This window comes from Perissodus microlepis, chromosome 3 (genome assembly GCF_051167445.1).
Source record: "Perissodus microlepis isolate ML-2025 ecotype Zambia chromosome 3, ASM5116744v1, whole genome shotgun sequence".
NCBI lineage: Eukaryota > Metazoa > Chordata > Actinopteri > Cichliformes > Cichlidae > Perissodus > Perissodus microlepis.
The window spans coordinates 7250691-7276091 of record NC_140463.1 but is presented as its reverse complement, the minus strand read 5'-3'; the positions used below and the strand labels follow the sequence as shown (position 1 = coordinate 7276091).

The window sequence follows — 25401 nt, the reverse complement described above, 5'->3', positions numbered from 1 at the left end:
GTGTCAGAACAAGGATGCATCTAAAAGCTGCAGGACGTTAGCTGTCGAGGACTGGGATTGGGCACCCCTACCAGAAAGGATCTCACATCAGCTGCTACCATCTTGTGGCCAAATTTGGTTACTGTCTTTGGAATCTGTCTCAATGAGACATTTGTTTTAGAAATGTTTAACATGTGTTTATTATTTATCACACAGTTGTCTACAACCTCTAACTCCATATTAAGCTTTGAAGTCATTGATTCAGTATTTAGCTGTGTGTTTTGTTATGTCATCAAAAACTCAGCAGTCTGTGCCTTTTTAATACAAATTGAAGAATGTAAATAAAAAATAATAATAATCAATCTTATAGATTCATCCCATCTCTGCTCCATCTGGTCTACATTATCTGATCGTCATGAGAAAATTCTGTCAGGATTAGAAACTTAAATTTTTATATATTTATTTTAATTTCTGTTAAATAACCTTTAAATTAAGTTCCAGAGTGGGTTTAATGGTTTTACTTTAGTATTTACTGTTCAGACATTTTGAGCTTTTTCATTGTGGCATGTGCGGTATTTTTCAGGCTGTGAGATTTAAGAAACTCTATTGTGGTATAAATTTTTTGACAATATATTTATTTTTGTCATAAACAGACAAGAAAAAAACAACAAACTGCTCCGCCCCATTCAACACATGTCAGTCCATATCCCAGCAAACTAAATCATCTCCATTTACACATCAAATAGAAACATGAATCACTTGTAATGATTAGAAACTTGATAGAATTTCAAATCTAGTTTGGGGAGTCATTCAGTGAGAAACAGTGAAATGATTTTCCATGTGAAAAGGTGGACAGCAGAAACAGAAAGAAACAGTGAGAACTAAAAGAGAAACAAAGAGCTTTGGAACAACGAGGCAGCAGGAGGACAGCTGCAGTTTAACAGCTTCAATTCACTGACAGGAAACAACATTAGAAATATCATCATCCTCAGCTCATCTGCTCCACTGACACTGACACCTTCGATGGCAACACCTTCACTTCACCATCAGTGCTGATATATGGAAACATCCTGTGAGTGAAAGTGTGTGTGAAGGTGTGTATGTGTGTGTTAGTATCAGGATCAGAGAACGACAGCTTTCCTCTTTTCCAGTCCAGATTCACTCTGATCCTCTGGAGCTTCTTCTGTACTGAGAGAACAGTAACAGGAGCTGATGGTGAGCATGCTGAGTATTGACCTTCATAGAACCGTATTCTCCATAATGCAGACTGTATGCTTCCCATTCTCTGCACACACTCTGTTAACACACCCAGTGCCCACCATGTACCGTCTCCAACTTCAACATCCCAGCTGTGAGTCCCTGAGTTAAAGCCCTCAGAGCCCAGGACAGAGCAGATAAATCCATTAAACCTCACACTGGTCAGATCTTCAGACAGGATGAGGTTTGGATCAGCAGTGTTTGGGTCCAGAATGAGAGGAGTGTAGGAGACCATGTCCTTCATGTTGTTCCAGATGTTGAAGGTCAGGTTGCCCAGGTGTTTGGCCTGGTCTATCAGAGCTCCTGAGGGCAGCTGTGGATCATCCAGCAGGGGGCAGCGCTGGACTCTTTCCACTGCAGCCTTGTAGTTGTGCAGGAATGAGACGTCTTCAGCTCTCAGCTCCTCCTCTGTGGCTCTGACTGCGTCTGAAAGAGCTGCTATCTCTCTGCTCAGAGCCTCCATCTTCTCCTTCATCATCCCACTCTTCTGCTCCTCTTCCTCCCTCAGTGCAGCCAGCCTGGCCTCCTCTTCCTCTGCTAGAAACTGGTGAAGCTTCTTAAACTGCTCTGTAATCTGCCTCTCTGTGTGTCGGGCCTGGACCTTAATGTGTTCTGCTGTTTGATCAAACTTCACTTGAACTTCTTCACAAACCTTTAACTTCTTCTTTAAGGGCTCCAGAGTTTCCTGAAGTTCTTTCTTGTGTTGTTGTGCAGCTTCAGCAATGGGTCTGAATCTGTGGTTGGTGTGTTTTTCTGAGTCTCTGCAGACGAGACACGCTGGCTGCTGATGGTCCAGACAGAAGAGTTTGAGTTTCTCAGAGTGCAGACTGCAGAGAGCCTCTGGTGTTCTCTGATCCCTCTCCTGTAAGAACAACTCACACAAGTTCTTTAAAGCTCGGTTTAAAGGTGGTTCTTCCCTTGAAGATCTTCTCTTACAAATTGGACAGTGTTGTGTTGGTCTCTCTCTCCACCATCTATTCAGACAGTCTTTACAGAAGCTGTGGCTACATGACAGAATAACAGGATCTCTGAAGACCTCCTGACAGACCGGACAGCAGAGATCCTCCTCTGATCTGGAAGCCATTGAGTCTGTGAGTGAAGCTGAAAACAGCAGACAGGAAGTACAGTCAGTCCTGGCTCCCCTCCCTCCTCTACCACCTTCACTGAAACTTCCTTTGAGTCGTGTTTTTGCTCAAACTCACATTCAGTGTGTGGAGCGTCAGCAGCTTGAAGCAGCAGTGTTGGAGTTTTCCACTTTTCTCTCCTGTAGCTGGACTCACTCAGAGGAAGCTGCTAGTTTGGTCTGAGCTCAGTCTGATCGTCTGTGCGTCTCTCTTTACTGAGGAAGAGGAACAGCTTGTTTCCTGGTTTGTCTCAGTTTACTGATGTCAGGGGCGGAGCTCTGTTCACCTCCCTTGGCTGTCAAGAGTTTTGCTTCAGCCATAAATAAAGATGTGTTTCATCACAGAGTTCACTTGTTTACCTAACAGCAGCTGTAAAACAGTTCAAAGCATTAAGCTCAGAAAATAATGTGTCACTTCATGTAGTTGTTTGGGAGGCTTTACTTTGAAAGTGCTTCAGCCTGCCTCAATATTTGGCAGATTCTCTAGCTGCTGGTGTGTAATACAAACACAGGGGATTTCATGTGTTTGCTGGGATGCAAATTCTTCTTCTACCTTTAACTCTCACAGACCCAGTTTCCCTTTACTGGGTCTGCAAATGTATAGACATAGTACATTGTTACACATCTGTACAGTCTCACACAGCTCTTGATAGGCGCACTGCATTATGGTTAGGGGCCGGGCTTGTTTACTCCTGCTAGAGCTGCTCTTTTATTGAGAGACTCCTTCTTGTGGTGTAAAGGAGGGATAACTACCTTTCCAGCACTTTGTCTTATTGGAGACTGGGGCACACATTATTTTACAACAACCAAAGAAAATAACATATTTGAACAATATGAACATTTCAACCAAATATTATATTGTAACTAAAAGATTGTGGGGGTGGGGGTGTCTTGTTTTTGTCCTTAATGCCTCTCTTGTCCTTACATATGTATACTTATCAGTATCTTGGAGTAAAATTGTTAATTGCTCATATTATTTATATTCAGCAACTACAACTTCAAAGTTTAAGTAAAACATGATAGTAGTAATTTACTATTAGTGTGCGTGAAGAGCGCACAGCCTCACAGGAAATCTTTCATTTCTGCACATTTCTGCAGTTAATGGACACAAACTCACAGCGGAGCCACCTGGAACATTTGCTGGTAAGTGGACTGAGAGCAAACTGTTAATGTAATGTTAACCATGTGTCACCCACTCTGTAACTTTCTCAAGAACTAAAGTTCCATAGTACCTGAACTTTCATTCTTAAGCCGTTTGCCCATTGTCAGTACCAGTCAGATTGCCTTATTTTATTTTTTTATTTGAGACTATTAAAAGAAACATAACTCGCAGTTAATACTTTGTCCTACAATTTGATTTGTAATAAGCATATTTTTTCTCAGTAGTGAGTATGTTGCAGAATGTCTCTGTGTGTTGAGCCTTTTTTTCTGTTTATATCTTTTGTCATCATGGAACAACCTGTTCACTGGAGACAACGATGCTTTTGCCTATCAGTACAAATAATAAAAAGGTTGTTCCATGTTCTTTTGTATGCATGAAATCCATTAACACGTCACCAGAGATGGGCAGTAACGTGTTACAAGTAACGCATTACTGTAATGCGATTACTTTTTTCAAGTAACGAGTAAAGTAAGGGATTACTATTGCAAAAAAGGTCATTAGATTAAATTGGTACACCCCAAATCTCCACCATGAAAAGAAAAAACAAAACTGACAGTTACTGCTTTACTGCGTTACTAAAACCGTTAATTTGTTTTTGTGAGTGTCCCATAACAATGACATAAGTGAGTGCGACCTTCGTGGCAACAGCTGTGTGCAGATCAACAATGGATAATATATCAAGTGCAGGAGAGAGTATGACGTGCAGCGTTTAAAGCGTGGACGTACTGACCTTACTTTGAGTTTGATTGCATAAAAAGTGACAAAAACATCAGCGTCCCCTGTTCACTGCGTGGGAAGAAAACTTCTTTTTACAGCGAAAAACCCCTAGACCTCAGAGGAAGCACCGAGTGCACTACGACGTAATGGGAAATTCACAGAGAAACTCATGGATTCTTCCACTGACCACATACACACACACACACACATATATATATATATATATGTGTGTGTGTGTGTGTGTGTGTGTGTGTGTGTATACATGTATATATGTGTGTGTGTGTATATATGTATATATGTATATATGTGTGTGTGTATATATGTATATGTACATATATACTAGACTTCTAAATGGCCACCATGGTCACCACCCATCTTGAGGAGTTTGCCCCCTCACATATACTAATGTGCCACAAACAGGACTTTAATATCACCAAGCATTCCCATGTTATTACGGTGTATCCATATAAATGGCCCACCCTGTATATATATGTGTATATATATGTGTATATATATGTGTGTGTGTATATATATATATATATATATATATATATATATATATATATATATATATATATATATATATATATATATAGATATATAAATTTGGAGCTGTTTTGAAAAGAAGAATGGGCAAGGATTTCAGTCTCTAGATGTGCAAAGCTGGTAGAGGCATACCCTAAAAGACTGGCAGCTGTAATTGCAGGAAAAGGTGGTTCTACAAAGTATTGACTCAGGGGGCTGAATAATTATGCACACCCCACTTTGCAGTTATTTATTTGTAAAAAAAAAAGTGTTTCGAATCACGTAGGGCTGGGCGATATGGCCTAAAATCCATATCACGATATAATTTGAAGCACGTGCGGTAACGATATATATTGCAATATATTATTTTCTTCTGTATAACGTATTTTCCACACTATAAGGCACACTTAAAATCCTTTAATTTTGTCAAAAATCGAGAGTGTGCCTTATGTATGAATTCTGGTTGTGCTTACTGACCTCGAACCGATTTGGGCGTGCAAAAATCTGTTAAAAAATGTTTTAGTACAACTTTGGTAAGCCGCACTGCTTGATGGATTGTCAGAGCATTACGGCTGCCGTAGTGAGGAGCTTTGCGGAGTAATCTGGGTCCAAAACTCCGTCCCTTCAGGTCCAAAAGTCAAACGAACACTGAGAGTTAAAAACGGTCTAAATTCTCTCATCTTTAATAAAATCATCAGCGTTGCTGCTTTACCAGGTGTAACAATTAAGTTTAACATCCAGGCATCCATGAAAAGGTAATTTATTAAATTTAACGGAGTTAGAAGTTAACAGGAAGTTAGCTCGCTAGTTTCCACCTAAACATGACATACCATGTTCTGACTGAGAGATTTTTGAAACTAATTAAAACATACAGCTCTGCTACCCCCTCCAACATAAATGAAGACCGAAAACTAAACAGCAGTGGCGTTTGCAGGGTTACTGAAGTTGGACTACCTGGTATATAATGTTGTGCTACGTGATTGCTAGCGACACAGCTATGTTAGCATAACATTAGCACAGTGAAGCTGGAGGATGAACGCCAACTTTTTTATCCACTCGATAAAAGTTAACGTGAGGGATTCTGGTGGTCAGGGACAAATGCAATCGCATAGCAGGATGCTATACACGGGGCAAACTTCAGTTAGGAGAACAACTGAGATTATTCATCCAGTCATTTGCTATGATTGTCGCCCGGCATATTTTGCAGATGATAATGGTTGTAGCCGCTGCGATGCTTTCGACCAAAACAGGCGCAGCTTGATGACATCATCAACATGCGCTATCGCGGTAGAGCGGTATAGTCAAAATCTCTATCGTTGGCCAAATTTATATCGTTTCTATCTGATATCGTTTATATCGCCCACCCCTAGAATCATGTATGTTTTTCGTTCCACTTCTCACGTGTACACCACTTTGTGTTGGTCTTTCACGTGGAATTCCAATAAAATTGATTCATGTTTGTGGCTGTATTGTGACAAAATGTGGAAAAGTTCAAGGGGGCAGAAAACTTTTGCAAGCCACTGTGAATATATTAAACCACTCTAAAATACAATCGATACATGCATTGGTGCCTACTGATACAGTGAAACAACAAAAACAAACAAAAACAACAACCTAGCTGTTGAATTAAGCAAGAATGAAATAAATTAAAATAACCACTGGTGTATCTGGACCTCGGCCACGAAGCCAGAGATCCACCCTGGAAAAGAAGCAGCTTGACAATCTGTAAATGAAAACAGGACATCACTTTGACTGAACAATTGACCGCAGCAGGAATAGCCCTCCCACCTTGCTTCATATGTATTGTTCAGCTACCTGTTTACAAGATGGGGACACCCCCTAACAAATATCGACAAACGCTGGTTGAGTCCCTTACATGTTTTGTCACAGGAACAAAACAATGGTTTCTTCCTACAGGGGGTAAAGATACAGCACACTTTAAACCTCCGCCAAATCACCAAAACACAAGCGGACCATTTTCGGTGACCTAAAGCTTCAATAAAAGGCTAAGGGACCCACATCAAAGTTCAAAGTGCCAAATACCGCGGCTTGGACCAGGCACTCACAGAGCTCCAGGTTCACTCAAGAGAATGAGTAATTGCCTGTAGTGATGCGCGAATCATGAATGAATCGTTCAATACTCGAGAATCACTTTACTGACTCATGAATCATGATTCACAAGCCCAACTGACTCACTGACTCATCCCTGTTGCTGTTAGCAGCAATATATCTAGCTTATAATTAAAATTGTAGAGAAAAACACATCATCCAGTATCTTAACAAAAACATTTCTGCTCTGAACTGGAAGAAAAAACCCTGAGTAGAAGCTCACATCAAGAAAATAGCTCCTCGGTTCACAGTAGCATCGCTCTGCTAACATGCTAACAACACATTTGAGCTACTCACCCCGTCCCTTCCTGTGCTGAATCGTAGCATAAGCGAATCACTCAGGACTCACTAACCCTGTCACTACCCGATCCGTACTGGAAACCCGATCGGTACCTCGCATGCGCAAATCTTACGTCACTTCCTCTCTTTGCCAACATTGCGACATTCAATATATTTGAATGATACGGTTAGCGCCCAGTTAGCTCCTAGCATTTCTCAACAGCTCTGCCTCCTTTTCGACTGCCCGGGACATTTAAACAATGGATAATCCGTATACAAACAAATTCATGCTTTTCTCCTCAACAGAGAGCGTCCCCCGATTGAACAACAGCACCGTAAAATAAGAAGAATGGCGCCTAATTACAGACTTAATAATATTGACTTAGCAATGTGTCACGTGAAGATTCATCAGCCAGATTAAGTGTTTACTGACAATTGACGGTGATAGCGGACATCATCATCACTATTCCAGTCAATCCTCTCCACACAGACAAGCATAAACACACTCGACTATCACTAAATCAAATTTAACACACGTTTGTAATGACGCCAATTCAGTTTACAATAGGGTTCATTCGCTCGGTCAGCAGGTGGCAGTATCATCGTACACTGGGGAGTAAACTGCCATTAAACGAACAGAAGAAGAAGAAAACATCTGCACATGCGCGGTACGGATCGGGTAGACCCGATTTGTACAGTCCGACTTTGCACATGCGCAGTAAGGATCGGGGAGTCCCGATCCGTAACTATCTTTTTATTTTTTGGTTTTGTCTACATTGTACTGAAATGCTTCATTATTGCAAACATTTTAATATATACTTATTATTCTTAACATCTTAACAGATACTCTGACCCATAACTATCGTAAAACGCTACGACCGGAAGTAGACACCTTTCGCGCATGCGGGGTACGGATCGGGTTTCCGGTACGGATCGGGTAGTGACAAACCCCCTCCCTCCTGGGTCACAGCTTCTTCTTCTTCTTGGTTGGCAACCAATGTTAAGGCGCATTACCGCCCCCTGGCTCGCAGCTCAGTGGAAATTTAGATGAGAAAATATATATTTGACACATTTAAGGAAAATACTAATAAAATAAAAATAAACAAAATAAATGTTTATTAAGTAATTTTGATAGGAAATTGCTTAATTTTAGAAATGTTTTTGCTGTTTTTTGCTCTATAAAATTGTTGTTTTCTTTTAGAATCATTCATCTTAGCAGTAGGATTTACATGAAAAGAGAAACAAATTAAGTTTGAGTGAAAATGTACATTTTTTGCACTCTCTGGTCAACTGACTCAGTGAATCAAATGACTCAAAAAACCCGATTCACTTTGGTGAGTGACTCATTAAAACTCGATTCAGCAAAAAGAATCAAATTTACCATCACTAATTGCCTGCACCTGTGCTTATAAAAGGGAAAAACCTGGCCCCACCTACTAGGGGCGGTTCCCAGTCTCAGGTCTCACCTGTCACAATAAGGTCTGGATGTAATGTCCTTTTACCTTCTCAGGCTACGTCCACACGTACCCAGGTATTGAAAACGCAGATTTTTCTATGTGTTTGCACCTTTCGTTCACACGTAAACGGCGTTTTTGGTCACTAAAAACTGAGATTTTTAAAAACTCCGGCCAGGGTGGATATTTTTGAAAACTCAGTTTTTGCATTTACGCGTGGACGAGAAAAACGGAGAAAACGCAGAAAATGCAGGGTCAAAGGTGTGCGCATTTTTTGACGTCACACTGTGCGCCACGTTATTGTTTCGGGGAAATGAATTTCTACAATACTATTACTGTTAATTGTACTCTCTGCAGTGTTTAAATGCTTACATATACACACACAGTTACTGTCCCTCCACACATATGGCTTGGTTCTGCTTCTGTGCCCCAGCTTTGTTTACTTTTTCCCACCGAGGCTTCTAGACTTCTGATTGGCCAACATTTCTTCACGGTTAGGAATATATCACCACCTGTTGCTTTGGCATGTTCCTAGCAGCGTTTTCCTTCATTTCTGCCTTTACGTGTGGACGGGATTATCTTTTAAAACGGAAAATCTCCGTTTTCAAAAATACCCGTGTATGTGTGGACGTAGCCTCAGATTTAATGAGGAAAGCCGGGAGGACTTTAATCTTTTTCTCAAGAATATACAGTAGTCTGCGAATTAATATATATGGTTTTAATAATACTAGATGTTATTCTGCTGGGAAAAGATAGTGCTCAGCTGCAGATGAGAGAACATCATGATCACACGTCCCTGTGAGTATAAGTCATCTGTTTTATAGCGACATGTGGCATAACTCCATCTGACACTTTGATGTTCATCTATATTCACCCAGAAATCAGGACAAATGAGCCAGTCTCTGTGAAGACGTCTCAGAGCAGAAGTTTTTCATCCCATAAAGCAGGGGTGCCCAATCCCAGTTCTCGAGAGCTACTATCCTGCATTTTTTAGATGCATCCCTACTCCAACACAGCTGAAATTAAATGGTTTAATTACCTCTTCAGCATGCAATCATATTTGGCAAAGGCCTGATAACAAGCCATTCATTTGATTCAGGTGTGTCAGAACAAGGATGCATCTAAAAGCTGCAGGACGTTAGCTGTCGAGGACTGGGATTGGGCACCCCTACCAGAAAGGATCTCACATCAGCTGCTACCATCTTGTGGCCAAATTTGGTTACTGTCTTTGGAATCTGTCTCAATGAGACATTTGTTTTAGAAATGTTTAACATGTGTTTATTATTTATCACACAGTTGTCTACAACCTCTAACTCCATATTAAGCTTTGAAGTCATTGATTCAGTATTTAGCTGTGTGTTTTGTTATGTCATCAAAAACTCAGCAGTCTGTGCCTTTTTAATACAAATTGAAGAATGTAAATAAAAAATAATAATAATCAATCTTATAGATTCATCCCATCTCTGCTCCATCTGGTCTACATTATCTGATCGTCATGAGAAAATTCTGTCAGGATTAGAAACTTAAATTTTTATATATTTATTTTAATTTCTGTTAAATAACCTTTAAATTAAGTTCCAGAGTGGGTTTAATGGTTTTACTTTAGTATTTACTGTTCAGACATTTTGAGCTTTTTCATTGTGGCATGTGCGGTATTTTTCAGGCTGTGAGATTTAAGAAACTCTATTGTGGTATAAATTTTTTGACAATATATTTATTTTTGTCATAAACAGACAAGAAAAAAACAACAAACTGCTCCGCCCCATTCAACACATGTCAGTCCATATCCCAGCAAACTAAATCATCTCCATTTACACATCAAATAGAAACATGAATCACTTGTAATGATTAGAAACTTGATAGAATTTCAAATCTAGTTTGGGGAGTCATTCAGTGAGAAACAGTGAAATGATTTTCCATGTGAAAAGGTGGACAGCAGAAACAGAAAGAAACAGTGAGAACTAAAAGAGAAACAAAGAGCTTTGGAACAACGAGGCAGCAGGAGGACAGCTGCAGTTTAACAGCTTCAATTCACTGACAGGAAACAACATTAGAAATATCATCATCCTCAGCTCATCTGCTCCACTGACACTGACACCTTCGATGGCAACACCTTCACTTCACCATCAGTGCTGATATATGGAAACATCCTGTGAGTGAAAGTGTGTGTGAAGGTGTGTATGTGTGTGTTAGTATCAGGATCAGAGAACGACAGCTTTCCTCTTTTCCAGTCCAGATTCACTCTGATCCTCTGGAGCTTCTTCTGTACTGAGAGAACAGTAACAGGAGCTGATGGTGAGCATGCTGAGTATTGACCTTCATAGAACCGTATTCTCCATAATGCAGACTGTATGCTTCCCATTCTCTGCACACACTCTGTTAACACACCCAGTGCCCACCATGTACCGTCTCCAACTTCAACATCCCAGCTGTGAGTCCCTGAGTTAAAGCCCTCAGAGCCCAGGACAGAGCAGATAAATCCATTAAACCTCACACTGGTCAGATCTTCAGACAGGATGAGGTTTGGATCAGCAGTGTTTGGGTCCAGAATGAGAGGAGTGTAGGAGACCATGTCCTTCATGTTGTTCCAGATGTTGAAGGTCAGGTTGCCCAGGTGTTTGGCCTGGTCTATCAGAGCTCCTGAGGGCAGCTGTGGATCATCCAGCAGGGGGCAGCGCTGGACTCTTTCCACTGCAGCCTTGTAGTTGTGCAGGAATGAGACGTCTTCAGCTCTCAGCTCCTCCTCTGTGGCTCTGACTGTGTCTGAAAGAGCTGCTATCTCTCTGCTCAGAGCCTCCATCTTCTCCTTCATCATCCCACTCTTCTGCTCCTCTTCCTCCCTCAGTGCAGCCAGCCTGGCCTCCTCTTCCTCTGCTAGAAACTGGTGAAGCTTCTTAAACTGCTCTGTAATCTGCCTCTCTGTGTGTCGGGCCTGGACCTTAATGTGTTCTGCTCTTTGATCAAACTTCACTTGAACTTCTTCACAAACCTTTAACTTCTTCTTTAAGGGCTCCAGAGTTTCCTGAAGTTCTTTCTTGTGTTGTTGTGCAGCTTCAGCAATGGGTCTGAATCTGTGGTTGGTGTGTTTTTCTGAGTCTCTGCAGACGAGACACGCTGGCTGCTGATGGTCCAGACAGAAGAGTCTGAGTTTCTCAGAGTGCAGACTGCAGAGAGCCTCTGGTGTTCTCTGATCCCTCTCCTGTAAGAACAACTCACACAAGTTCTTTAAAGCTCGGTTTAAAGGTGGTTCTTCCCTTGAAGATCTTCTCTTACAAATTGGACAGTGTTGTGTTGGTCTCTCTCTCCACCATCTATTCAGACAGTCTTTACAGAAGCTGTGGCTACATGACAGAATAACAGGATCTCTGAAGACCTCCTGACAGACCGGACAGCAGAGATCCTCCTCTGATCTGGAAGCCATTGAGTCTGTGAGTGAAGCTGAAAACAGCAGACAGGAAGTACAGTCAGTCCTGGCTCCCCTCCCTCCTCTACCACCTTCACTGAAACTTCCTTTGAGTCGTGTTTTTGCTCAAACTCACATTCAGTGTGTGGAGCGTCAGCAGCTTGAAGCAGCAGTGTTGGAGTTTTCCACTTTTCTCTCCTGTAGCTGGACTCACTCAGAGGAAGCTGCTAGTTTGGTCTGAGCTCAGTCTGATCGTCTGTGCGTCTCTCTTTACTGAGGAAGAGGAACAGCTTGTTTCCTGGTTTGTCTCAGTTTACTGATGTCAGGGGCGGAGCTCTGTTCACCTCCCTTGGCTGTCAAGAGTTTTGCTTCAGCCATAAATAAAGATGTGTTTCATCACAGAGTTCACTTGTTTACCTAACAGCAGCTGTAAAACAGTTCAAAGCATTAAGCTCAGAAAATAATGTGTCACTTCATGTAGTTGTTTGGGAGGCTTTACTTTGAAAGTGCTTCAGCCTGCCTCAATATTTGGCAGATTCTCTAGCTGCTGGTGTGTAATACAAACACAGGGGATTTCATGTGTTTGCTGGGATGCAAATTCTTCTTCTACCTTTAACTCTCACAGACCCAGTTTCCCTTTACTGGGTCTGCAAATGTATAGACATAGTACATTGTTACACATCTGTACAGTCTCACACAGCTCTTGATAGGCGCACTGCATTATGGTTAGGGGCCGGGCTTGTTTACTCCTGCTAGAGCTGCTCTTTTATTGAGAGACTCCTTCTTGTGGTGTAAAGGAGGGATAACTACCTTTCCAGCACTTTGTCTTATTGGAGACTGGGGCACACATTATTTTACAACAACCAAAGAAAATAACATATTTGAACAATATGAACATTTCAACCAAATATTATATTGTAACTAAAAGATTGTGGGGGTGGGGGTGTCTTGTTTTTGTCCTTAATGCCTCTCTTGTCCTTACATATGTATACTTATCAGTATCTTGGAGTAAAATTGTTAATTGCTCATATTATTTATATTCAGCAACTACAACTTCAAAGTTTAAGTAAAACATGATAGTAGTAATTTACTATTAGTGTGCGTGAAGAGCGCACAGCCTCACAGGAAATCTTTCATTTCTGCACATTTCTGCAGTTAATGGACACAAACTCACAGCGGAGCCACCTGGAACATTTGCTGGTAAGTGGACTGAGAGCAAACTGTTAATGTAATGTTAACCATGTGTCACCCACTCTGTAACTTTCTCAAGAACTAAAGTTCCATAGTACCTGAACTTTCATTCTTAAGCCGTTTGCCCATTGTCAGTACCAGTCAGATTGCCTTATTTTATTTTTTTATTTGAGACTATTAAAAGAAACATAACTCGCAGTTAATACTTTGTCCTACAATTTGATTTGTAATAAGCATATTTTTTCTCAGTAGTGAGTATGTTGCAGAATGTCTCTGTGTGTTGAGCCTTTTTTTCTGTTTATATCTTTTGTCATCATGGAACAACCTGTTCACTGGAGACAACGATGCTTTTGCCTATCAGTACAAATAATAAAAAGGTTGTTCCATGTTCTTTTGTATGCATGAAATCCATTAACACGTCACCAGAGATGGGCAGTAACGTGTTACAAGTAACGCATTACTGTAATGCGATTACTTTTTTCAAGTAACGAGTAAAGTAAGGGATTACTATTGCAAAAAAGGTCATTAGATTAAATTGGTACACCCCAAATCTCCACCATGAAAAGAAAAAACAAAACTGACAGTTACTGCTTTACTGCGTTACTAAAACCGTTAATTTGTTTTTGTGAGTGTCCCATAACAATGACATAAGTGAGTGCGACCTTCGTGGCAACAGCTGTGTGCAGATCAACAATGGATAATATATCAAGTGCAGGAGAGAGTATGACGTGCAGCGTTTAAAGCGTGGACGTACTGACCTTACTTTGAGTTTGATTGCATAAAAAGTGACAAAAACATCAGCGTCCCCTGTTCACTGCGTGGGAAGAAAACTTCTTTTTACAGCGAAAAACCCCTAGACCTCAGAGGAAGCACCGAGTGCACTACGACGTAATGGGAAATTCACAGAGAAACTCATGGATTCTTCCACTGACCACATACACACACACACACACACATATATATATATATATGTGTGTGTGTGTGTGTGTATACATGTATATATGTGTGTGTGTATACATGTATATATGTGTGTGTGTATACATGTATATATGTGTGTGTGTATACATGTATATATGTGTGTGTGTATACATGTATATATGTGTGTGTGTATATATGTATATGTACATATATACTAGACTTCTAAATGGCCACCATGGTCACCACCCATCTTGAGGAGTTTGCCCCCTCACATATACTAATGTGCCACAAACAGGACTTTAATATCACCAAGCATTCCCATGTTATTACGGTGTATCCATATAAATGGCCCACCCTGTATATATATGTGTATATATATGTGTGTATATATATATATATATATATATACACATATATATGTGTATATATATATATATAAATTTGGAGCTGTTTTGAAAAGAAGAATGGGCAAGGATTTCAGTCTCTAGATGTGCAAAGCTGGTAGAGGCATACCCTAAAAGACTGGCAGCTGTAATTGCAGGAAAAGGTGGTTCTACAAAGTATTGACTCAGGGGGCTGAATAATTATGCACACCCCACTTTGCAGTTATTTATTTGTAAAAAAAAAGTGTTTCGAATCACGTAGGGCTGGGCGATATGGCCTAAAATCCATATCACGATATAATTTGAAGCACGTGCGGTAACGATATATATTGCAATATATTATTTTCTTCTGTATAACGTATTTTCCACACTATAAGGCACACTTAAAATCCTTTAATTTTGTCAAAAATCGAGAGTGTGCCTTATGTATGAATTCTGGTTGTGCTTACTGACCTCGAACCGATTTGGGCGTGCAAAAATCTGTTAAAAAATGTTTTAGTACAACTTTGGTAAGCCGCACTGCTTGATGGATTGTCAGAGCATTACGGCTGCCGTAGTGAGGAGCTTTGCGGAGTAATCTGGGTCCAAAACTCCGTCCCTTCAGGTCCAAAAGTCAAACGAACACTGAGAGTTAAAAACGGTCTAAATTCTCTCATCTTTAATAAAATCATCAGCGTTGCTGCTTTACCAGGTGTAACAATTAAGTTTAACATCCAGGCATCCATGAAAAGGTAATTTATTAAATTTAACGGAGTTAGAAGTTAACAGGAAGTTAGCTCGCTAGTTTCCACCTAAACATGACATACCATGTTCTGACTGAGAGATTTTTGAAACTAATTAAAACATACAGCTCTGCTACCCCCTCCAACATAAATGAAGACCGAAAACTAAACAGCAGTGGCGTTTGCAGGGTTACTGAAGTTGGACTACCTGGTATATAATGTTGTGCTACGTGATTGCTAGCGACACAGCTATGTTAGCATAACATTAGCACAGTGAAGCTGGAGGATGAACGCCAACTTTTTTATCCACTCGATAAAAGTTAACGTGAGGGATTCTGGTGGTCAGGGACAAATGCAATCGCATAGCAGGATGCTATACACGGGGCAAACTTCAGTTAGGAGAACAACTGAGATTATTCATCCAGTCATTTGCTATGATTGTCGCCCAGCATATTTTGCAGATGATAATGGTTGTAGCCGCTGCGATGCTTTCGACCAAAACAGGCGCAGCTTGATGACATCATCAACATGCGCTATCGCGGTAGAGCGGTATAGTCAAAATCTCTATCGTTGGCCAAATTTATATCGTTTCTATCTGATATCGTTTATATCGCCCACCCCTAGAATCATGTATGTTTTTCGTTCCACTTCTCACGTGTACACCACTTTGTGTTGGTCTTTCACGTGGAATTCCAATAAAATTGATTCATGTTTGTGGCTGTATTGTGACAAAATGTGGAAAAGTTCAAGGGGGCAGAAAACTTTTGCAAGCCACTGTGAATATATTAAACCACTCTAAAATACAATCGATACATGCATTGGTGCCTACTGATACAGTGAAACAACAAAAACAAACAAAAACAACAACCTAGCTGTTGAATTAAGCAAGAATGAAATAAATTAAAATAACCACTGGTGTATCTGGACCTCGGCCACGAAGCCAGAGATCCACCCTGGAAAAGAAGCAGCTTGACAATCTGTAAATGAAAACAGGACATCACTTTGACTGAACAATTGACCGCAGCAGGAATAGCCCTCCCACCTTGCTTCATATGTATTGTTCAGCTACCTGTTTACAAGATGGGGACACCCCCTAACAAATATCGACAAACGCTGGTTGAGTCCCTTACATGTTTTGTCACAGGAACAAAACAATGGTTTCTTCCTACAGGGGGTAAAGATACAGCACACTTTAAACCTCCGCCAAATCACCAAAACACAAGCGGACCATTTTCGGTGACCTAAAGCTTCAATAAAAGGCTAAGGGACCCACATCAAAGTTCAAAGTGCCAAATACCGCGGCTTGGACCAGGCACTCACAGAGCTCCAGGTTCACTCAAGAGAATGAGTAATTGCCTGTAGTGATGCGCGAATCATGAATGAATCGTTCAATACTCGAGAATCACTTTACTGACTCATGAATCATGATTCACAAGCCCAACTGACTCACTGACTCATCCCTGTTGCTGTTAGCAGCAATATATCTAGCTTATAATTAAAATTGTAGAGAAAAACACATCATCCAGTATCTTAACAAAAACATTTCTGCTCTGAACTGGAAGAAAAAACCCTGAGTAGAAGCTCACATCAAGAAAATAGCTCCTCGGTTCACAGTAGCATCGCTCTGCTAACATGCTAACAACACATTTGAGCTACTCACCCCGTCCCTTCCTGTGCTGAATCGTAGCATAAGCGAATCACTCAGGACTCACTAACCCTGTCACTACCCGATCCGTACTGGAAACCCGATCGGTACCTCGCATGCGCAAATCTTACGTCACTTCCTCTCTTTGCCAACATTGCGACATTCAATATATTTGAATGATACGGTTAGCGCCCAGTTAGCTCCTAGCATTTCTCAACAGCTCTGCCTCCTTTTCGACTGCCCGGGACATTTAAACAATGGATAATCCGTATACAAACAAATTCATGCTTTTCTCCTCAACAGAGAGCGTCCCCCGATTGAACAACAGCACCGTAAAATAAGAAGAATGGCGCCTAATTACAGACTTAATAATATTGACTTAGCAATGTGTCACGTGAAGATTCATCAGCCAGATTAAGTGTTTACTGACAATTGACGGTGATAGCGGACATCATCATCACTATTCCAGTCAATCCTCTCCACACAGACAAGCATAAACACACTCGACTATCACTAAATCAAATTTAACACACGTTTGTAATGACGCCAATTCAGTTTACAATAGGGTTCATTCGCTCGGTCAGCAGGTGGCAGTATCATCGTACACTGGGGAGTAAACTGCCATTAAACGAACAGAAGAAGAAGAAAACATCTGCACATGCGCGGTACGGATCGGGTAGACCCGATTTGTACAGTCCGACTTTGCACATGCGCAGTAAGGATCGGGGAGTCCCGATCCGTAACTATCTTTTTATTTTTTGGTTTTGTCTACATTGTACTGAAATGCTTCATTATTGCAAACATTTTAATATATACTTATTATTCTTAACATCTTAACAGATACTCTGACCCATAACTATCGTAAAACGCTACGACCGGAAGTAGACACCTTTCGCGCATGCGGGGTACGGATCGGGTTTCCGGTACGGATCGGGTAGTGACAAACCCCCTCCCTCCTGGGTCACAGCTTCTTCTTCTTCTTGGTTGGCAACCAATGTTAAGGCGCATTACCGCCCCCTGGCTCGCAGCTCAGTGGAAATTTAGATGAGAAAATATATATTTGACACATTTAAGGAAAATACTAATAAAATAAAAATAAACAAAATAAATGTTTATTAAGTAATTTTGATAGGAAATTGCTTAATTTTAGAAATGTTTTTGCTGTTTTTTGCTCTATAAAATTGTTGTTTTCTTTTAGAATCATTCATCTTAGCAGTAGGATTTACATGAAAAGAGAAACAAATTAAGTTTGAGTGAAAATGTACATTTTTTGCACTCTCTGGTCAACTGACTCAGTGAATCAAATGACTCAAAAAACCCGATTCACTTTGGTGAGTGACTCATTAAAACTCGATTCAGCAAAAAGAATCAAATTTACCATCACTAATTGCCTGCACCTGTGCTTATAAAAGGGAAAAACCTGGCCCCACCTACTAGGGGCGGTTCCCAGTCTCAGGTCTCACCTGTCACAATAAGGTCTGGATGTAATGTCCTTTTACCTTCTCAGGCTACGTCCACACGTACCCAGGTATTGAAAACGCAGATTTTTCTATGTGTTTGCACCTTTCGTTCACACGTAAACGGCGTTTTTGGTCACTAAAAACTGAGATTTTTAAAAACTCCGGCCAGGGTGGATATTTTTGAAAACTCAGTTTTTGCATTTACGCGTGGACGAGAAAAACGGAGAAAACGCAGAAAATGCAGGGTCAAAGGTGTGCGCATTTTTTGACGTCACACTGTGCGCCACGTTATTGTTTCGGGGAAATGAATTTCTACAATACTATTACTGTTAATTGTACTCTCTGCAGTGTTTAAATGCTTACATATACACACACAGTTACTGTCCCTCCACACATATGGCTTGGTTCTGCTTCTGTGCCCCAGCTTTGTTTACTTTTTCCCACCGAGGCTTCTAGACTTCTGATTGGCCAACATTTCTTCACGGTTAGGAATATATCACCACCTGTTGCTTTGGCATGTTCCTAGCAGCGTTTTCCTTCATTTCTGCCTTTACGTGTGGACGGGATTATCTTTTAAAACGAAAACGGAAAATCTCCGTTTTCAAAAATACCCGTGTATGTGTGGACGTAGCCTCAGATTTAATGAGGAAAGCCGGGAGGACTTTAATCTTTTTCTCAAGAATATACAGTAGTCTGCGAATTAATATATATGGTTTTAATAATACTAGATGTTATTCTGCTGGGAAAAGATAGTGCTCAGCTGCAGATGAGAGAACATCATGATCACACGTCCCTGTGAGTATAAGTCATCTGTTTTATAGCGACATGTGGCATAACTCCATCTGACACTTTGATGTTCATCTATATTCACCCAGAAATCAGGACAAATGAGCCAGTCTCTGTGAAGACGTCTCAGAGCAGAAGTTTTTCATCCCATAAAGCAGGGGTGCCCAATCCCAGTTCTCGAGAGCTACTATCCTGCATTTTTTAGATGCATCCCTACTCCAACACAGCTGAAATTAAATGGTTTAATTACCTCTTCAGCATGCAATCATATTTGGCAAAGGCCTGATAACAAGCCATTCATTTGATTCAGGTGTGTCAGAACAAGGATGCATCTAAAAGCTGCAGGACGTTAGCTGTCGAGGACTGGGATTGGGCACCCCTACCAGAAAGGATCTCACATCAGCTGCTACCATCTTGTGGCCAAATTTGGTTACTGTCTTTGGAATCTGTCTCAATGAGACATTTGTTTTAGAAATGTTTAACATGTGTTTATTATTTATCACACAGTTGTCTACAACCTCTAACTCCATATTAAGCTTTGAAGTCATTGATTCAGTATTTAGCTGTGTGTTTTGTTATGTCATCAAAAACTCAGCAGTCTGTGCCTTTTTAATACAAATTGAAGAATGTAAATAAAAAATAATAATAATCAATCTTATAGATTCATCCCATCTCTGCTCCATCTGGTCTACATTATCTGATCGTCATGAGAAAATTCTGTCAGGATTAGAAACTTAAATTTTTATATATTTATTTTAATTTCTGTTAAATAACCTTTAAATTAAGTTCCAGAGTGGGTTTAATGGTTTTACTTTAGTATTTACTGTTCAGACATTTTGAGCTTTTTCATTGTGGCATGTGCGGTATTTTTCAGGCTGTGAGATTTAAGAAACTCTATTGTGGTATAAATTTTTTGACAATATATTTATTTTTGTCATAAACAGACAAGAAAAAAACAACAAACTGCTCCGCCCCATTCAACACATGTCAGTCCATATCCCAGCAAACTAAATCATCTCCATTTACACATCAAATAGAAACATGAATCACTTGTAATGATTAGAAACTTGATAGAATTTCAAATCTAGTTTGGGGAGTCATTCAGTGAGAAACAGTGAAATGATTTTCCATGTGAAAAGGTGGACAGCAGAAACAGAAAGAAACAGTGAGAACTAAAAGAGAAACAAAGAGCTTTGGAACAACGAGGCAGCAGGAGGACAGCTGCAGTTTAACAGCTTCAATTCACTGACAGGAAACAACATTAGAAATATCATCATCCTCAGCTCATCTGCTCCACTGACACTGACACCTTCGATGGCAACACCTTCACTTCACCATCAGTGCTGATATATGGAAACATCCTGTGAGTGAAAGTGTGTGTGAAGGTGTGTATGTGTGTGTTAGTATCAGGATCAGAGAACGACAGCTTTCCTCTGTTCCAGTCCAGATTCACTCTGATCCTCTGGAGCTTCTTCTGTACTGAGAGAACAGTAACAGGAGCTGATGGTGAGCATGCTGAGTATTGACCTTCATAGAACCGTATTCTCCATAATGCAGACTGTATGCTTCCCATTCTCTGCACACACTCTGTTAACACACCCAGTGCCCACCATGTACCGTCTCCAACTTCAACATCCCAGCTGTGAGTCCCTGAGTTAAAGCCCTCAGAGCCCAGGACAGAGCAGATAAATCCATTAAACCTCACACTGGTCAGATCTTCAGACAGGATGAGGTTTGGATCAGCAGTGTTTGGGTCCAGAATGAGAGGAGTGTAGGAGACCATGTCCTTCATGTTGTTCCAGATGTTGAAGGTCAGGTTGCCCAGGTGTTTGGCCTGGTCTATCAGAGCTCCTGAGGGCAGCTGTGGATCATCCAGCAGGGGGCAGCGCTGGACTCTTTCCACTGCAGCCTTGTAGTTGTGCAGGAATGAGACGTCTTCAGCTCTCAGCTCCTCCTCTGTGGCTCTGACTGCGTCTGAAAGAGCTGCTATCTCTCTGCTCAGAGCCTCCATCTTCTCCTTCATCATCCCACTCTTCTGCTCCTCTTCCTCCCTCAGTGCAGCCAGCCTGGCCTCCTCTTCCTCTGCTAGAAACTGGTGAAGCTTCTTAAACTGCTCTGTAATCTGCCTCTCTGTGTGTCGGGCCTGGACCTTAATGTGTTCTGCTGTTTGATCAAACTTCACTTGAACTTCTTCACAAACCTTTAACTTCTTCTTTAAGGGCTCCAGAGTTTCCTGAAGTTCTTTCTTGTGTTGTTGTGCAGCTTCAGCAATGGGTCTGAATCTGTGGTTGGTGTGTTTTTCTGAGTCTCTGCAGACGAGACACGCTGGCTGCTGATGGTCCAGACAGAAGAGTCTGAGTTTCTCAGAGTGCAGACTGCAGAGAGCCTCTGGTGTTCTCTGATCCCTCTCCTGTAAGAACAACTCACACAAGTTCTTTAAAGCTCGGTTTAAAGGTGGTTCTTCCCTTGAAGATCTTCTCTTACAAATTGGACAGTGTTGTGTTGGTCTCTCTCTCCACCATCTATTCAGACAGTCTTTACAGAAGCTGTGGCTACATGACAGAATAACAGGATCTCTGAAGACCTCCTGACAGACCGGACAGCAGAGATCCTCCTCTGATCTGGAAGCCATTGAGTCTGTGAGTGAAGCTGAAAACAGCAGACAGGAAGTACAGTCAGTCCTGGCTCCCCTCCCTCCTCTACCACCTTCACTGAAACTTCCTTTGAGTCGTGTTTTTGCTCAAACTCACATTCAGTGTGTGGAGCGTCAGCAGCTTGAAGCAGCAGTGTTGGAGTTTTCCACTTTTCTCTCCTGTAGCTGGACTCACTCAGAGGAAGCTGCTAGTTTGGTCTGAGCTCAGTCTGATCGTCTGTGCGTCTCTCTTTACTGAGGAAGAGGAACAGCTTGTTTCCTGGTTTGTCTCAGTTTACTGATGTCAGGGGCGGAGCTCTGTTCACCTCCCTTGGCTGTCAAGAGTTTTGCTTCAGCCATAAATAAAGATGTGTTTCATCACAGAGTTCACTTGTTTACCTAACAGCAGCTGTAAAACAGTTCAAAGCATTAAGCTCAGAAAATAATGTGTCACTTCATGTAGTTGTTTGGGAGGCTTTACTTTGAAAGTGCTTCAGCCTGCCTCAATATTTGGCAGATTCTCTAGCTGCTGGTGTGTAATACAAACACAGGGGATTTCATGTGTTTGCTGGGATGCAAATTCTTCTTCTACCTTTAACTCTCACAGACCCAGTTTCCCTTTACTGGGTCTGCAAATGTATAGACATAGTACATTGTTACACATCTGTACAGTCTCACACAGCTCTTGATAGGCGCACTGCATTATGGTTAGGGGCCGGGCTTGTTTACTCCTGCTAGAGCTGCTCTTTTATTGAGAGACTCCTTCTTGTGGTGTAAAGGAGGGATAACTACCTTTCCAGCACTTTGTCTTATTGGAGACTGGGGCACACATTATTTTACAACAACCAAAGAAAATAACATATTTGAACAATATGAACATTTCAACCAAATATTATATTGTAACTAAAAGATTGTGGGGGTGGGGGTGTCTTGTTTTTGTCCTTAATGCCTCTCTTGTCCTTACATATGTATACTTATCAGTATCTTGGAGTAAAATTGTTAATTGCTCATATTATTTATATTCAGCAACTACAACTTCAAAGTTTAAGTAAAACATGATAGTAGTAATTTACTATTAGTGTGCGTGAAGAGCGCACAGCCTCACAGGAAATCTTTCATTTCTGCACATTTCTGCAGTTAATGGACACAAACTCACAGCGGAGCCACCTGGAACATTTGCTGGTAAGTGGACTGAGAGCAAACTGTTAATGTAATGTTAACCATGTGTCACCCACTCTGTAACTTTCTCAAGAACTAAAGTTCCATAGTACCTGAACTTTCATTCTTAAGCCGTTTGCCCATTGTCAGTACCAGTCAGATTGCCTTATTTTATTTTTTTATTTGAGACTATTAAAAGAAACATAACTCGCAGTTAATACTTTGTCCTACAATTTGATTTGTAATAAGCATATTTTTTCTCAGTAGTGAGTATGTTGCAGAATGTCTCTGTGTGTTGAGCCTTTTTTTCTGTTTATATCTTTTGTCATCATGGAACAACCTGTTCACTGGAGACAACGATGCTTTTGCCTATCAGTACAAATAATAAAAAGGTTGTTCCATGTTCTTTTGTATGCATGAAATCCATTAACACGTCACCAGAGATGGGCAGTAACGTGTTACAAGTAACGCATTACTGTAATGCGATTACTTTTTTCAAGTAACGAGTAAAGTAAGGGATTACTATTGCAAAAAAGGTCATTAGATTAAATTGGTACACCCCAAATCTCCACCATGAAAAGAAAAAACAAAACTGACAGTTACTGCTTTACTGCGTTACTAAAACCGTTAATTTGTTTTTGTGAGTGTCCCATAACAATGACATAAGTGAGTGCGACCTTCGTGGCAACAGCTGTGTGCAGATCAACAATGGATAATATATCAAGTGCAGGAGAGAGTATGACGTGCAGCGTTTAAAGCGTGGACGTACTGACCTTACTTTGAGTTTGATTGCATAAAAAGTGACAAAAACATCAGCGTCCCCTGTTCACTGCGTGGGAAGAAAACTTCTTTTTACAGCGAAAAACCCCTAGACCTCAGAGGAAGCACCGAGTGCACTACGACGTAATGGGAAATTCACAGAGAAACTCATGGATTCTTCCACTGACCACATACACACACACACACACATATATATATATATATATATGTGTGTGTGTGTGTGTGTGTGTGTGTGTATACATGTATATATGTGTGTGTGTGTATATATGTATATATGTATATATGTGTGTGTGTATATATGTATATGTACATATATACTAGACTTCTAAATGGCCACCATGGTCACCACCCATCTTGAGGAGTTTGCCCCCTCACATATACTAATGTGCCACAAACAGGACTTTAATATCACCAAGCATTCCCATGTTATTACGGTGTATCCATATAAATGGCCCACCCTGTATATATATGTGTATATATATGTGTGTATATATATATATATATATATATATATATATATATATATATATATATAAATTTGGAGCTGTTTTGAAAAGAAGAATGGGCAAGGATTTCAGTCTCTAGATGTGCAAAGCTGGTAGAGGCATACCCTAAAAGACTGGCAGCTGTAATTGCAGGAAAAGGTGGTTCTACAAAGTATTGACTCAGGGGGCTGAATAATTATGCACACCCCACTTTGCAGTTATTTATTTGTAAAAAAAAAAGTGTTTCGAATCACGTAGGGCTGGGCGATATGGCCTAAAATCCATATCACGATATAATTTGAAGCACGTGCGGTAACGATATATATTGCAATATATTATTTTCTTCTGTATAACGTATTTTCCACACTATAAGGCACACTTAAAATCCTTTAATTTTGTCAAAAATCGAGAGTGTGCCTTATGTATGAATTCTGGTTGTGCTTACTGACCTCGAACCGATTTGGGCGTGCAAAAATCTGTTAAAAAATGTTTTAGTACAACTTTGGTAAGCCGCACTGCTTGATGGATTGTCAGAGCATTACGGCTGCCGTAGTGAGGAGCTTTGCGGAGTAATCTGGGTCCAAAACTCCGTCCCTTCAGGTCCAAAAGTCAAACGAACACTGAGAGTTAAAAACGGTCTAAATTCTCTCATCTTTAATAAAATCATCAGCGTTGCTGCTTTACCAGGTGTAACAATTAAGTTTAACATCCAGGCATCCATGAAAAGGTAATTTATTAAATTTAACGGAGTTAGAAGTTAACAGGAAGTTAGCTCGCTAGTTTCCACCTAAACATGACATACCATGTTCTGACTGAGAGATTTTTGAAACTAATTAAAACATACAGCTCTGCTACCCCCTCCAACATAAATGAAGACCGAAAACTAAACAGCAGTGGCGTTTGCAGGGTTACTGAAGTTGGACTACCTGGTATATAATGTTGTGCTACGTGATTGCTAGCGACACAGCTATGTTAGCATAACATTAGCACAGTGAAGCTGGAGGATGAACGCCAACTTTTTTATCCACTCGATAAAAGTTAACGTGAGGGATTCTGGTGGTCAGGGACAAATGCAATCGCATAGCAGGATGCTATACACGGGGCAAACTTCAGTTAGGAGAACAACTGAGATTATTCATCCAGTCATTTGCTATGATTGTCGCCCGGCATATTTTACAGATGATAATGGTTGTAGCCGCTGCGATGCTTTCGACCAAAACAGGCGCAGCTTGA

General features: G+C 40.7%; 3 protein-coding genes across 3 annotated transcripts; all 3 read right to left on the bottom strand.

The window, feature by feature from the left end:
* Nucleotides 1-593: 593 nt before the first annotated feature.
* LOC146389673 (nuclear factor 7, ovary-like) lies at nt 594-2602 on the bottom strand. The gene has a single exon (XM_084923018.1). The coding sequence runs from the start codon at nt 2318-2320 to the stop codon at nt 968-970; it is 1353 nt and encodes a 450-aa protein (XP_084779144.1). The 5' UTR covers nt 2321-2602; the 3' UTR covers nt 594-967.
* A 7697-nt stretch (nt 2603-10299) lies between these two features.
* Nucleotides 10300-12307, bottom strand: LOC146389672 (nuclear factor 7, ovary-like). Its single transcript, XM_084923013.1, has one exon. It carries the CDS (start codon nt 12024-12026, stop codon nt 10674-10676), a length of 1353 nt encoding a protein of 450 aa, XP_084779139.1. The 5' UTR covers nt 12027-12307; the 3' UTR covers nt 10300-10673.
* A 7711-nt stretch (nt 12308-20018) lies between these two features.
* LOC146389671 (nuclear factor 7, ovary-like) lies at nt 20019-22027 on the bottom strand. Its single transcript, XM_084923017.1, has one exon. The coding sequence runs from the start codon at nt 21743-21745 to the stop codon at nt 20393-20395; it is 1353 nt and encodes a 450-aa protein (XP_084779143.1). The 5' UTR covers nt 21746-22027; the 3' UTR covers nt 20019-20392.
* Nucleotides 22028-25401: the final 3374 nt, after the last annotated feature.

Coding starts and splice junctions, on each gene's coding strand:
- LOC146389671 (XM_084923017.1), bottom strand. CDS start 21,745: ATGGCTTCCAGATCAGAGGAGGATCTCTGCTGTCCGGTCTGTCAGGAG.
- LOC146389672 (XM_084923013.1), bottom strand. CDS start 12,026: ATGGCTTCCAGATCAGAGGAGGATCTCTGCTGTCCGGTCTGTCAGGAG.
- LOC146389673 (XM_084923018.1), bottom strand. CDS start 2,320: ATGGCTTCCAGATCAGAGGAGGATCTCTGCTGTCCGGTCTGTCAGGAG.